This window comes from Triturus cristatus, chromosome 6 (assembly GCF_964204655.1).
Source record: "Triturus cristatus chromosome 6, aTriCri1.1, whole genome shotgun sequence".
NCBI classification, from domain to species: domain Eukaryota; kingdom Metazoa; phylum Chordata; class Amphibia; order Caudata; family Salamandridae; genus Triturus; species Triturus cristatus.
Window position 1 is genome coordinate 614,215,549 of NC_140589.1, and position 12,607 is coordinate 614,228,155.

The window sequence follows — 12,607 nt, forward strand, 5'->3', positions numbered from 1 at the left end:
TAAAATAAAAATTCCATTACATTTAGCATTCCAAATTGAATACAAATACACCTTTTTAGATGTTCTTTAGAACAGTGGAGTGTGTCTCTGGAATCTTTAAATTTTTGTGGAGGAACAGAACATGTCAACAACACAACAGAAAGAGTCTAAACCAGGGACCAATCACATGTAAACCACATTTACAGCCTGAATATTTTCAAAACTGCTTTCTCGTTTGTTTCAAAGTTTGTCAAACTTTAAGATAGTCTGAAAATGTATGAAGATAATAATGTGATTCTATTTTGCATTAAAATATTTTTTTAAACTGCCAACATTTTCCACTGTGAATATCATGGGCTCCTAAGAAAGAATTAAGACAATGTAGCATCAGTTTCAAAGGGTTCATAAATAAATAAAAATGGTGTTTTGATGAGACTTATCCTTTTTATATAATGGATAACACATCTTACCTTTACTAATAACTCACGGTTTATCTTAAAGTGTATTGCTCCATGGCCCGTGCTTATCTCACTCACTACTGCATCACACTGCAACTGAAAGATAATATTAAACAGTGGTGTAAATAACAAGTACGAAATAGTAAGAAATGTAATATGAACAACAATGTGTGTCGAAATTATGCAGGTTGTATGTTAAAAGTATTTTACTTTTAGAATTGGCTTAATGCCTATACATTTGAACCCACCATTGAATGATGTTTGTTTGCCTCATAGTTTTGTTCCTAAGAGAGCTGTTCTGCCCAAGATACAGTGCAACAAGACACAATAAGATTTAGAATTTGCAACAGCCACTTCCTAGAGGCCTCACAGCAGGTGATATTAGTTGCTTGTTTTGGGGGCAGCAAACCAAATAGTGGTTAGTTTTGCAGGCTGCAATCTTTGCTATACAATTGATTGATTAGTTTACTTGACTTGCATTTCTACATCTATGAACAACTCTGTTTATAGATTTTTCAAAAAGCAATAGCTTTGCTTTGAATGAGGGCCAGTGCTATAATCAATAGATTATAAAATGGAAGTACACTAATTAAAATATGAACCATACATCTACGTAAAAGATTCCTTGTCCAAGAAACCAGCTCTAGCATTTCACTGAGCAGAATGCACTTATCGTATATGCTTTTTGGGTCAGCACAGAAGATTCTTTTTTTTTTTTTTTTTTATTTATATTTTTTATTGAGAGTTCATAGACACAGAAAAAGATTACAAGGGTCATCAGGCATGCAGATTAACATCAAGAATTAGGAATTTGGAAAATATAAATATGTATAATTATAATCAATTCATTATAGCATAACAGCAAAATAAATACAACATAAGCAGTATATTAAACATCAGCAAGCATATTAGTAAATAAAGTGCATAGGGAGAATAGGAAAGAAAAGGGAATTCTGCTGTAGGATTGGATCTTTTAACACCTATCTAAACATATGAAATGCAAAGTGTCATTCTCATAGCAGAGGATGTTGATCCATTTAGCTTTCAAACGTGCTCCAGTGCTTATGATAACTCCTGAGTGCTCCTGCTCTTAATGCATATTTTCTTTCCCTACCCTGGATCCGAAGTAGTTTAGCTTTCCATGCTTGAAAGGTTGGAGCTTTCTCTGATTTCCACAGTTGTAGGATTAGGGATCTGGCTATTAATGATGCTATAAACAGAGCCTCATCGTGTGGAGTGGGGCTCGGAGAGCAGCCTAGTACTGCTATTGATATATCGATCTGGATATTGGCTTTGATCGAAATAGAGAGGTATTTTCCCATTTCTTCCCAGAATTCCGTTATTTTTGGGCATTCCCAAATGATATGACTCCAGGTGCCCTTCTCTACGCATCGAAAGCACTTATCTTCGACCAGGGGATAGATTTTGTGGAGAAATGAGGGAGTTCTATAAATAAGCCATTTACTATAAAATTGCATACGTTGGAAGTTCGCACCGCCGAAGATTTTTTTATTAAATTTATTAATTTTATCCCATGTCGGTTTGCTAATTTCAACGTCTTCCCTCTTTTTCCACCGGTCACTGACTTTACCTCGATTGCATTATCCTCTTTTAATACTTTGATCCACATGCTGATTTTCTTTAATGAGGGGTCGTTTAATGCTGTTGATACATCTCTTTTGTGAAATAAATTAGCTATATCGCAATATCTAAGTTCCGCGTGTAACATACAAAAAGACCATTGGAGGATTGTACTCGGTTGATGGATTTGCCTAAGAACTTCTTCCCATTTTTTCCATCTATTTCCCACAAGAAAGTCCTCTATTGTCTCGAAGCCATTCTCACCCCAGAGTCTCGCTGTGTTAATATCCAAGCAGCCCCCTTCGCCAAAACTAAAATTAGTTAACATTGTTGAGCTGCTTAAATTGGAAATACCATAGAATGACAGGAGCTGGGTTTTGATTTTAAATAGCCATTGGAGAAACTTATAACGGACCTTCTTTGGATATTTCGGATTCTGACAGGGTCCGTTATTTTAGATTCCAGCAGCATCCTTTTCATAAACAAATTATCTGCCATGTAGTCATTTAGGAAAAAAAATCTAAAACTGTGGTGTGCAAAAGTAGCAAAATAATAATCTCTAATATTTGGGAGGGACAGTCCTCCTTGTATTGTTGGAAGATGCTAAGTGCTAATCTTGGGATTTTTTTAGTCCAAAGGAAAGAGGAAAACAAAGCATCCACTTTTCTAAAAAAAGAAACCTGGATAGGACAAGGGGCAGCGCTGAAAAGAAAATTAAAAAGAGGTAAAATTGACATACGAATTAAAGCAACCCGGCCCATTATGGAAAGTGGCAGTAAGTTCCAGCGATCAAGGTGGGACCCGGCCTTTTTTAACAGAGGTATATAGTTTAATGAATATAGATCTTCCAAGTTATCCGAGATATATATTCCCAGATATCTCTTTGGGCATAAGTTATAATTCTGCCTAAATTCCGGCAATAAAGTGTCAACAGTGCAATTAAGTAAAATTATTTCAGTCATATTAACATTTATTTTGTAGCCTCCCAGTTTTTGAAAATCAGAAAAGATTTTAAAAATTTTCACTTGACTTGCAGGCTTTGAATCTAAGAAAAGGGCAATGTCATCTGAATAGAGTTTAATATTTGTCATTCCGACTACTGGTGCTGTATCGGACATTATGCCCCTGATTGCAATGGCTAGAGGTTCAATAAAAAGAGCAAATAAAATTGGCGACAGGGGACACCCTTGCCGTGTACCTCTGCTAACCTGGCATGTCCCGACATTGCAGTTGTTAATAATGATGTGTGCCCTAGAGTTAATATAGAGTTGTTTTAAGAGAGAGATAAAAGCCTGCGGAAAATCAAAACTGTGCAAAATAGCAAAAAGACAGTCCCAGGACACCAGATCAAAAGTTTTTTCAGCATCAAGGAACAAAATTTGTGCTTTCAGCTTGTTAATATTGTTAATATTGGAGGAGGAGCCTAGCGCACATCCAAGATGGTCGCGTGAGCACAGGGCTCCCCGGACCCTCGCTGCTCCTCGGAATTTATCCTGACTCTATCCTGACTTGGTTGATGGAATCTGGGAGACGAATGCTGGCTGAACACTAAACTCCTTTCGGAAATCAAATCGGACCTGGCAATCCGGAGTTATGGTGGTTTGAACTTTTGAGGCCCACCCGACGGCTGTGCCCGATGCGAGGGGGATCTGTGGAGCCGGGGCGTAGTTGAACAACAACGGCAGCGGGGCTGTGCCAGTGGCCGTCACATCACTTTCGGTTTCACTTTTGGTCTTTGAGGGGCTGGACTGTGGACTTGCTTGGTGCGACTGGGCTTTCATTTTGCCTTCGCTTGATGCCGGTGGCTTCGTCTGCTGCCAGTGTGCTCATTGACGGTGGTCCCTTCGCTCCGCCATATTGCGGCCTCTGGTGTGACACTCGTCTGCCTGGCCTGTGCCACCTCGACGCTTCCTCGGTGGTCTCCTTCGGCGATCGAGGTTCTCATGGGAGGCAAGGGAGACCCCGAGAGGCGTAAGACCAAAACATCCCTACGTGGGGGTCCGGTCCAGACGAACAACATGGACCGCTACACTCGGGGTAAAGGATCCCCCGGGACGGCCAATGTCCCCCCGGAGGACACCAGTGGTGGCCCGTCCGTTTCTCCGGATCTGTCCCTGCAGGACATCATGGGCGCCATTAAGGGCATCAGAGAGACCATCGCTACGCAGTACGAGGCCTTGGCCCGTAAAATCGACACGGTGGCCATTGACATTACGCTAATCCGGGCGGATCTCTCTAAGACCAACGAGAGGGTTCAATTGCTGGATGTGCGGACGTCCTCCCTTGGTACGGACGTGTCGGACCTGCAGGCCACTCTCGGCGATCTCAAGTTGGCCAATGATCTGATGGCCCGGCGGCTGGAAGACTTCGAGGGACGGGCCCGCCGCAATAACATCCGCGTCATAGGCGTTCCGGAGACCTCCGATAACCGCCCGGTTGATCTCCTGGTCGAGGAGCTCATCCTCGAACATCTTGCTCCCGCTGGCCTGAGTAAGTTTTTCGCTGTGGAGCGGGCCCATCGAGTCCCAGGTGGCCGGCCGCGACCGGATGCCCCCCCGAGGCCTATCGTTGCGAGACTTTTCCATTACAGAGACCGAGATGCGATTCTGCAGGCCTCACGGGTCCATGGCCCGGTCCGACATGAGAACTCGTCCATTAACTTTTTCCCGGACTTCACCCGACTTGTCCAGAAACAGCGGATGGGCTTCCAGGGGGTGAAGCGGCGTCTCCGGGACCTCGGTCTCAAGTACTCTATGCTTTATCCTGCAAGGCTCCGAGTGGAACATGAAGATCGGACTACCTTTTTTGACTCTCCTGCGACTGTGAGTGACTGGCTGGATTCGCTGCCGGACCGGGGTGACCGGACTGGGCCCTCTGCCGGTACCGAGGGTGGCGGGTCTCCTTTGGAGTGACTTATGGTCCCGGACTCTGCCATGTTGTACTGTTCGGCTGGGTTCTACTTCTTTTGTGCATTTTGTTTCACTATGTTGTGTGTGGGGAGCGGGCGGGGGCGGGTCCCTTCCCTCCTCCGGGGTCTTTTCGTAGAATGGGGTTTGTAGGGCGACAGTATTGGCTATGGTTCATCCTTGGGTGTTGAGCTCTTTGCTAGGGGGCCCTTGATCTACTGGAGGGGATGGGGGGGGGGGACGGGTTGAGAGTGATGTCTTGGAACGTCAATGGATTGGGGGACCGTATCAAACGGGGTGTTGTGCTGCAATATCTGCGTCGTCTGACTCCTGATGTGGTGTTCTTACAGGAGACGCATCTGGTTGGCAATGTTTGTCGGGCTATGAACAGGGGGGGATATCGACTTGTGGCCCACTCTGGTTTCACCACTGGTTCGAGAGGGGTGGGCATTCTCTTGCGAGCTTCACTTCCGTTGGAGATCACCAGGGTGGTCCCAGACGATAGAGGGCGCTATGTGGCTCTGACTGGGAGGTGGGAGGGGCAGTCCCTTTCCTTGAACTCGGTCTATGTTCCCCCGGGCCTCCAGAACTCCACCTTCTCAGACTTGGGTTGTGTGTTGCTTGGGCTTCCTGACAGTCTTTTGCTTATGGGTGGGGACTTTAATTCGGTTGTCTCGGGTGACCTGGATCGTCATCCGCCCAGGGCCCTCCCTGCTGCCCAGGCGTGGCTGGGCGGGCTCCTGGAGACCTTCGGTCTGGTGGACTGTTGGAGGTTAATGCATCCGACACAGTGTCAGTACACCTTTCACTCTGGGGCCCATGGGAGTCTCTCCAGACTGGATTATTTCCTTATGCCCGCGGCCCAGGCTACTCGGATTCGAGAGGTCAAACACCTGGCCAGGGGTATTTCTGATCATTCCCCACTGTGGTTGCTTTTTGACACCGGGTCGCGGTCCGCTGGGCGGATCGCTCCTATTAACCCTTGGTACCTGCGAGACCCCAAGATCCGTGATAGCCTGATTAAGTCGATTAATCAATATTTTTCTGAGAATGAGGGGTCGGTGTTGTCCTCGGTGTCCCTGTGGGAAGCTTTCAAAGCAGTGCTCCGCGGGCATGCCCTGTCCCAGATAGTGGAGGCCAAGAGGGTTAAGAGAGAGGCGGTTGTGACGCTGGAGACTGAAATATCGGGGCTGGAGGCAGCCTTGGAGGCGGGTGTCACCCCGGATGGGCTGCATGCCCTCAGCCTGAAGCAGTTTGAATATAAGTCTCTCGTCACTGATGCTGCCAAGACTATGTATAGGGAGCAGCAGGGTAGGTTGTATGATGCCGGAGACAAGGCGGGTAAGCTGATTGCCTGGTTGGACAAGAAGGAGAGAGTGAATCGTGTGGTCCCGGAGCTTCGGGTGTCGGATGGAGTGTGTGTGACTGAGCCTGGTGAGATTGTTGAGTGTTTTGCTGACCACCTCCGTGCAGTGTACTCCCCGGTGTCTGATAGAGATGAGGACGACTCTCGTCTTCTGCTTCGGGATATTGCCCTGCCCGGCTTATCCGTCGAGGACCGCGAGCTGATGGATGCCCCTTTGTCTGTCGAAGAGATAGCTACTGCGATTCGCTCCCTCCGCTCGGGCAAGGCTATGGGCCCCAACGGTCTGCCGATTGAACTATATAAGTTGCGCCCGGATAAAATCGCGCCTTTCCTCCGTCATATGTTTCAGGAATCGCTCGAGAGGGGTTCCCTTCCTGACGACCAGCGTCTGGCTACTATAGTGGTGATTTCCAAGGAGGGTAAGCCACGTGACCGCTGTGCCTCCTATAGGCCTATTTCCCTGCTAAATGCCGAACCCAAAATCCTTGCTAAGGTCCTCGCCAATCGCCTGCTGAGCGTTATATGTGACTTGATACATCCGGATCAATGTGGCTTCATCCCACATCGTAATACCGCTCTCAACTTACGGCGTCTGCACGGCGTCCTCGCTAGGGCTGAGTACTTCGCTGAACCGGCCATATTGGTTTCCCTAGACGCCACGATGGCCTTTGATACCATTGAATGGCCATTTCTTTGGGCCGTCTTGGTGAAGTTTGGTTTTGGGGAGGGGTTCCTTAGCTGGGTGAAGCTCCTTTATGCTGGACCAATGGCTCAGGTGGTTGTCAATGGGCGGGTTTCTCGGCCTTTCGCTCTCGGGAGGGGAACTAGGCAGGGGTGCCCGTTGTCCCCGCTGCTCTTTGCTCTCGCCCTGGAACCGCTCGCTGCCTGGCTCCGTTGGGAGCCCTCGATTAGAGGGCTCCGGTGGGCCCCGGGCTTCGAGGATCGGGTTTCATTGTACGCGGATGATATTCTCTTGTATCTCACCTCACCGCGGAAGTCGCTCAATGTTCTCTTTGATGTCCTTGCTTCCTTTGGGAAAAACTCGGGTCTGATAATCAACTGGTCCAAATCTTGTGTGTATCCTATCTCTGGTGGTCTTCCTCTCTTGCCGCCTCGGCTTCCGCTCCAAATATCTCAGTCCGGCTTTAAATACCTGGGGGTGTACGTTTCGTTGGATCCGGCGGTCCGCTATGAGCAGAATCTCCTGTCTCCACTCCGGCGTTTGAGGGCAGATACGGCTCGGTGGTGTAAGCTGCCCTTGTCTCCGCTTGGTCGTGCGGCGCTGTTTAAAATGATGTCCCTTCCCAGATTCCTTTATGCACTCCAGAACTCCTTCGATGTCATTCCTGCGGCCTACTTTAGGGAGGTGGAGAGTTTGCAGAGGAGACTGGTTTGGGACGGGCGATCGCGTATCGCTTTGGCCAAGCTGACTCTTTCCTGGTATGACGGGGGCATCGCGCTTCCTGATATTAGACGGTACTATTGGGCCTCCCAGCTGTCTGCCATTAATCATGCTACGTACGCTCCTGGTTCGAACCCGGCATATGAGATGGATAAATTCCTGCTCCCCGGCGGTAACTATAACAGAGCGCTTTACTCGCGGTCTCAGGATTGCGGTCCGTGTATGGAAGGCGGCTAACGTAGCGATGGGCTGGAGTGAGCGTTTAACGTGCGCCACTCCTCTATTCGACTCAGACCGCTTGGGAAGCCTCTGGACAACGAAAGGCTTCGAGCGCTGGGATACGATCGGCATCAGCAGAGTGGGGGACCTGTGGGTTAAAGGTGCGGTTAAATCCTTTGCGGCGCTTCAGCGCGAGTATGAGCTTAGTGACAGAGAGTTCTTCCGTTATGCACAGGTTCGGCACGCCCTGCTTTCGGTCTTTGGGGAGGGGACCACGGTCCCTTCTTCTTCGCCTCTCGAGGACCGCATACTCGATGGTCACGTCCCCGACAGTACTATCTCCCTGATTTACAAAAAACTGATAAACAATCGGGCTGACCTCTTGGTGCGTCTTCGGGAGGCATGGACGGGAGATGGGGTGGAGCTGGACGATGAGGACTGGCAGACTGCACTGTCATCCCCTAAGGAGGTGGCCATCCCGGCCCGTCTCCGCCTGGTCCAGCTTAAGATTCTCCATCGGGTATATGTGACGGGCCCCCGCCTGGTCTCGATGGGGTTTTCAGACGACGGACTCTGTAAGCGTGGCTGCGGGCTCAGTGCTACCTTTCTTCATATCCTATGGGAATGGCGCGAGGTGGCGGAATACTGGCGCCGGGTGCATGATATTATGAGACGAGTCACCGGGGTCGCTCTGCTGCCGGAGGTGCGTCGTTGTGTGCTGAATGTGTGGGAGCCCAATGACTGCAATGCGGCTCAGGCTCGGTGGGCGGCCTTGGGGAACATGATTGCAAAGAGAGATATTGCACAGCTTTGGGGTTCCCAGCGGCCTCCCACCGTGTCCGTCTGGAAGGAGAACGTGGACTGGTGCATGTTCAGGGAGAAAACGGTGTATGTGGCTCGTGGTAAACCGGGGGCTTGGGGTAGAATTTGGGGGCAGTGGAACGCGTATCGTGGGTCTATCTGTGCTCCCCCTTTGGTGGATACGTCCGGGATTGCCTCGTCCCCCTGATCCTTGAGGGTTCCTTGTGTATCTCGTACTTTGGAGTACAGATTTGGTTCTCTCGTGGCCCCCCCCTCCCTCTCAGGTCTTCTTTTATTGACCGCCCTCGGGTGGTTGGGTGTTGACTCCCCCGGCTGGTGCTCGCCGCCCTTCATAAGTCGTTTCGCCTTGTTTGTTGTATTTTTCTTTTGTTGTTATTTATACTAAAAGACTAAAAGAGTGTATTCTGATTTCCCTTATGTGCAGTCTGATCTACTGGGATAGTGCGGAGCCCCTGTGGGCCAGTCATTGTTTTCTGATATGCTGGAACACTTCGACTACTAGCGGCCGGCCCTGGTGGTTGTAGGCCCGTGTTTGTAACCCTTTTTATGCACAATAAAATCTTTAAAAAAAAAAAAAAAAAATATTGTTAATATTTAAATAATCCAGTGCCTCAAGTAAGAATCTTGTATTTGAATGGAGGTGTCTTCCTGTTATAAAACCACACTGATCCGGACCTATAAGAGGCCCTATTATTTTGTTCAGCCGGTTCGTTAGAAGTTTCGTAAAAATCTTATAATCTATATTTAAAAGGCTTATGGGCCTATACGAGTTTGAATTCTCCTTGTCCTTTCCTTTTTTTAAAATGCTAACCACAACTGCCGAATGAAAGCTTTCTGGGGGGGACCCTCCTTGTATTAAATAATTAGCCAAAAGGAGGAGTTCTTTGCGCAAAGTCCCCTCAAATTTTTTTTAAAATTCGGCGGGGAGTCCATCATCCCCATTTGCCTTACCATTAGGTAAGGAAGAGATTACTTCATCTAATTCTAACCTTGTAAAGTCTTTGATCAAGAAATTTTTATCGTCGTCAACTAATTTAGGTATAGCGAAAGACTCTAAGAACGCAGAGATAGTCTCACGTGTGGCCGGTTCGGTAGCTTGATATACTTCCTTATAGTGATTTAAAAAAATCTCACCGATGGAAGCTGTGGTTTTAGCCTGAACATTAGTGACAGGGTTCATTAATTTCTCAATCCTATTACGTACTTGATTTTCTTTAGCTTGCCAGGCTAAAAGTTTACCTGCATATTCGCTCTCCTCATATAACCTTTGGGCATAAAAATTACTGTTAACATTACCCAGATCGTAATAAAAATCTTTCATTTTATTCTTTGCCTCAAGGAGATTTTGCCTAGAGTAAGGGGATCTTGTCCTATAGTGTTCTTGAGTTGCCTGCGTAAGATTTACTTGTAGGTTTAGCTTTGCCTCCCTTCTCTCCTTCTGCTTTGGGATTTCTTTAGATGTAATTATTCCACGCAAGGTGGCCTTAAAGGCATCCCAGGTCACATTGAGTGGGGCTGTACCTCTATTTCTTGCAAAGAACTCACAGATCTCTTCCTCAATATCTGCGCACCATTGTGTATCCAATAAGTTATACTTATTAAAATACCATCTCATAGGTGGTTTAAATTCGTGCCTTCCAACATTTAACTCCATAGAAATTGCTGCATGGTCGGAAAATGCGTTTATTAAATGAACATATTTGTGTACTTCTAACCCGTGTGATGTTAAAAAAAAGTCTAACCTGGACGCTGAATTGTATTTTGCTGAGTAGCACGAATAGAGACGTCCAAACGTATTACGTGATCGCCAATAGTCAACAACGTCAAGATCTAACTTGCAGCTCTGTAATGCGATGGCCACTTGAGGTTTATTCTGGCGCCTATCTTTTTTTGAAGAATCATCTAAAGGGTTCTGTAAAAAGTTGAAATCCCCTCCCCATATTATTTGCCCAGGTAATCCTGTTAGTGCTTGCTTCAATTGTAAAGTTGGCAGAGGGTCGTCTATAACTGGAGCGAAGATTGTAGCTAAGATTATATTTACATGATTAAATTTACCATGTAAAAGTGCCCATCTGCCACTGGGGTCGAATAGTGTACCCTCCAAAATAAAGCTTACATGTCTTCCTATTAGGATGCAAACCCCTCTCTGTGCAAGTCCAGCTATAGAGAAGATTTTATGTCCAACCCAGCCCTTGAAGATTTTATCAGATTCGGTCCGGGTTCTATGATGGGTTTCTTGTAAAAAGATAACATCAGGGTTCAGGCTCTTTAGCCAACACTCAATAGCAATTTTTTTACGGGGGTTATTCAGACCGTTTACATTAAAAGAGACAAACTTCAATGTATTACTCATCCCTCAATAGTTGTGCAAATACGCAAATCTGAGCATTTGTGCAAACATAGCGGTTAAAATAAGGAGGAAAAACAGACTTCATTGTATTACTCATCTCCCATTGGTAGTGCAAATATGCAAAAAAAAAAAAACAGTACTTCGATAGTCAAGTAGCAGCAAATAATTAATCCGAGCAATTGTGCAAACATAGCCGTTAGGATAAAGAGGAATAAACACCTTATGTGCAAATACGCAGTTTTCATAGTTCGTTAGACTCGGGACTATAATATTTAAAATGCCAAGAAAAAAAAAAAAAAAGGAACACCGCTAGGTAGGATGCTACTGCTAACCATTCCTAAATGTTCCATTTCCTTCTGTAGTGCCAATTGATCAAACAAATTCCTAATAAATGAACTCTCTTTTTTTCCCCTGTAACCCCACCAAGTGGAGTATGGAAAAACATATTGCCTTTGAACTCTCTTTTTTCCCCATTGCAACACTGCCCTTCACCCCCCTCCCCCCTCCCCTTGAGTGGACGGAGACCCCAGTGTCCCACTTCCGTCCTTCTCTGTGTCTTCTTTTTGGATGCCATCTCATTGCATCCTTGTGTGCTTCCTGTTTCCGCCCTCAAGTAATAGTGAATCAAACAAGATTCAGCGACTTATTTAATTTATTACCCCCGGAGGCCACCGAGGAATGTCTGGGCTTCATGAAGAACCGAGAATATAATTTTTTTTCCTTTAGCCAAGACTTTGAGTTTCGATTGCTGCACTATCATAGCTTGGGCTCCCTTACTCTTAAATGAGTCAATGAGCTTCACAAAGTCCCTGCGCCAGCACAGAAGATTCTTGAATCAGATTAGGATCAGTAGGACACTGCTCAGTTTAATGCGTACTTTCTGACCCTAATCTGATTCAAGAGCACAGAAGATTCTTGAATCAGATTAGGGTCAGAAAGTACGCATTAAACTGAGCAGTGTCCTACTGGGCAAGTCAAGTCTTATTGTGGTTGCTGTAGATGTCTTTATGTCTGCCTTGCTCTCAAGTAAGGAAGAGACTTGCAGAGCCTATAGCCAGAGGCCTACACTTTCCAATGCTGCACAGTTTGACATAGAACTTTGAGTATGGCCAGATGGTAGCTTTCAAAGCTGAATTCAGTCTGTTAGATTTCAACAAGATCGATATAACTAAAACATATAGGTGGTGCCTACAAATTGGAGCTCGATTTCTCATAATAATATGCTAAAATATGTTTTAAGACAAAGAGTCTTACATGCAACACTGAACAGAAGTGAGTGCGACATATCACAAAAAGGGTCTTCACGTCTCTTCGGTCTGTTTCGTATATCTGTTAGCACAGCATTTGTATGCATATATGTATGTATGCATAAATGAATGAAGATATATACGTGGAATTTGTTTCATAGGAACCGAGCCAAAAGGTTGCAGAGCACTGTACAAGGACAAAGAGAAGCATACAGTCCACGGATAGAGTGGACTATATGCTTGGTGGTTCTTGGGGCAGAAGTGTTTGCTGAGAGGG

At 46.3% G+C, this 12,607-nt stretch overlaps 1 protein-coding gene across 2 annotated transcripts in view; it reads right to left on the reverse strand.

Moving 5' to 3' along the window:
• The window catches only part of RARS2 (arginyl-tRNA synthetase 2, mitochondrial), a 201,638-nt gene that overhangs the window by 146,888 nt on the left and 42,143 nt on the right, over positions 1 to 12,607 (reverse strand). For both annotated transcript variants that reach the window (XM_085611098.1, XM_085611097.1), the window contains one exon: positions 450 to 533. In XM_085611098.1, the coding sequence (XP_085467224.1) occupies positions 450 to 533 (84 nt within the window). The remainder of the gene's footprint in view (positions 1 to 449; positions 534 to 12,607) is intronic.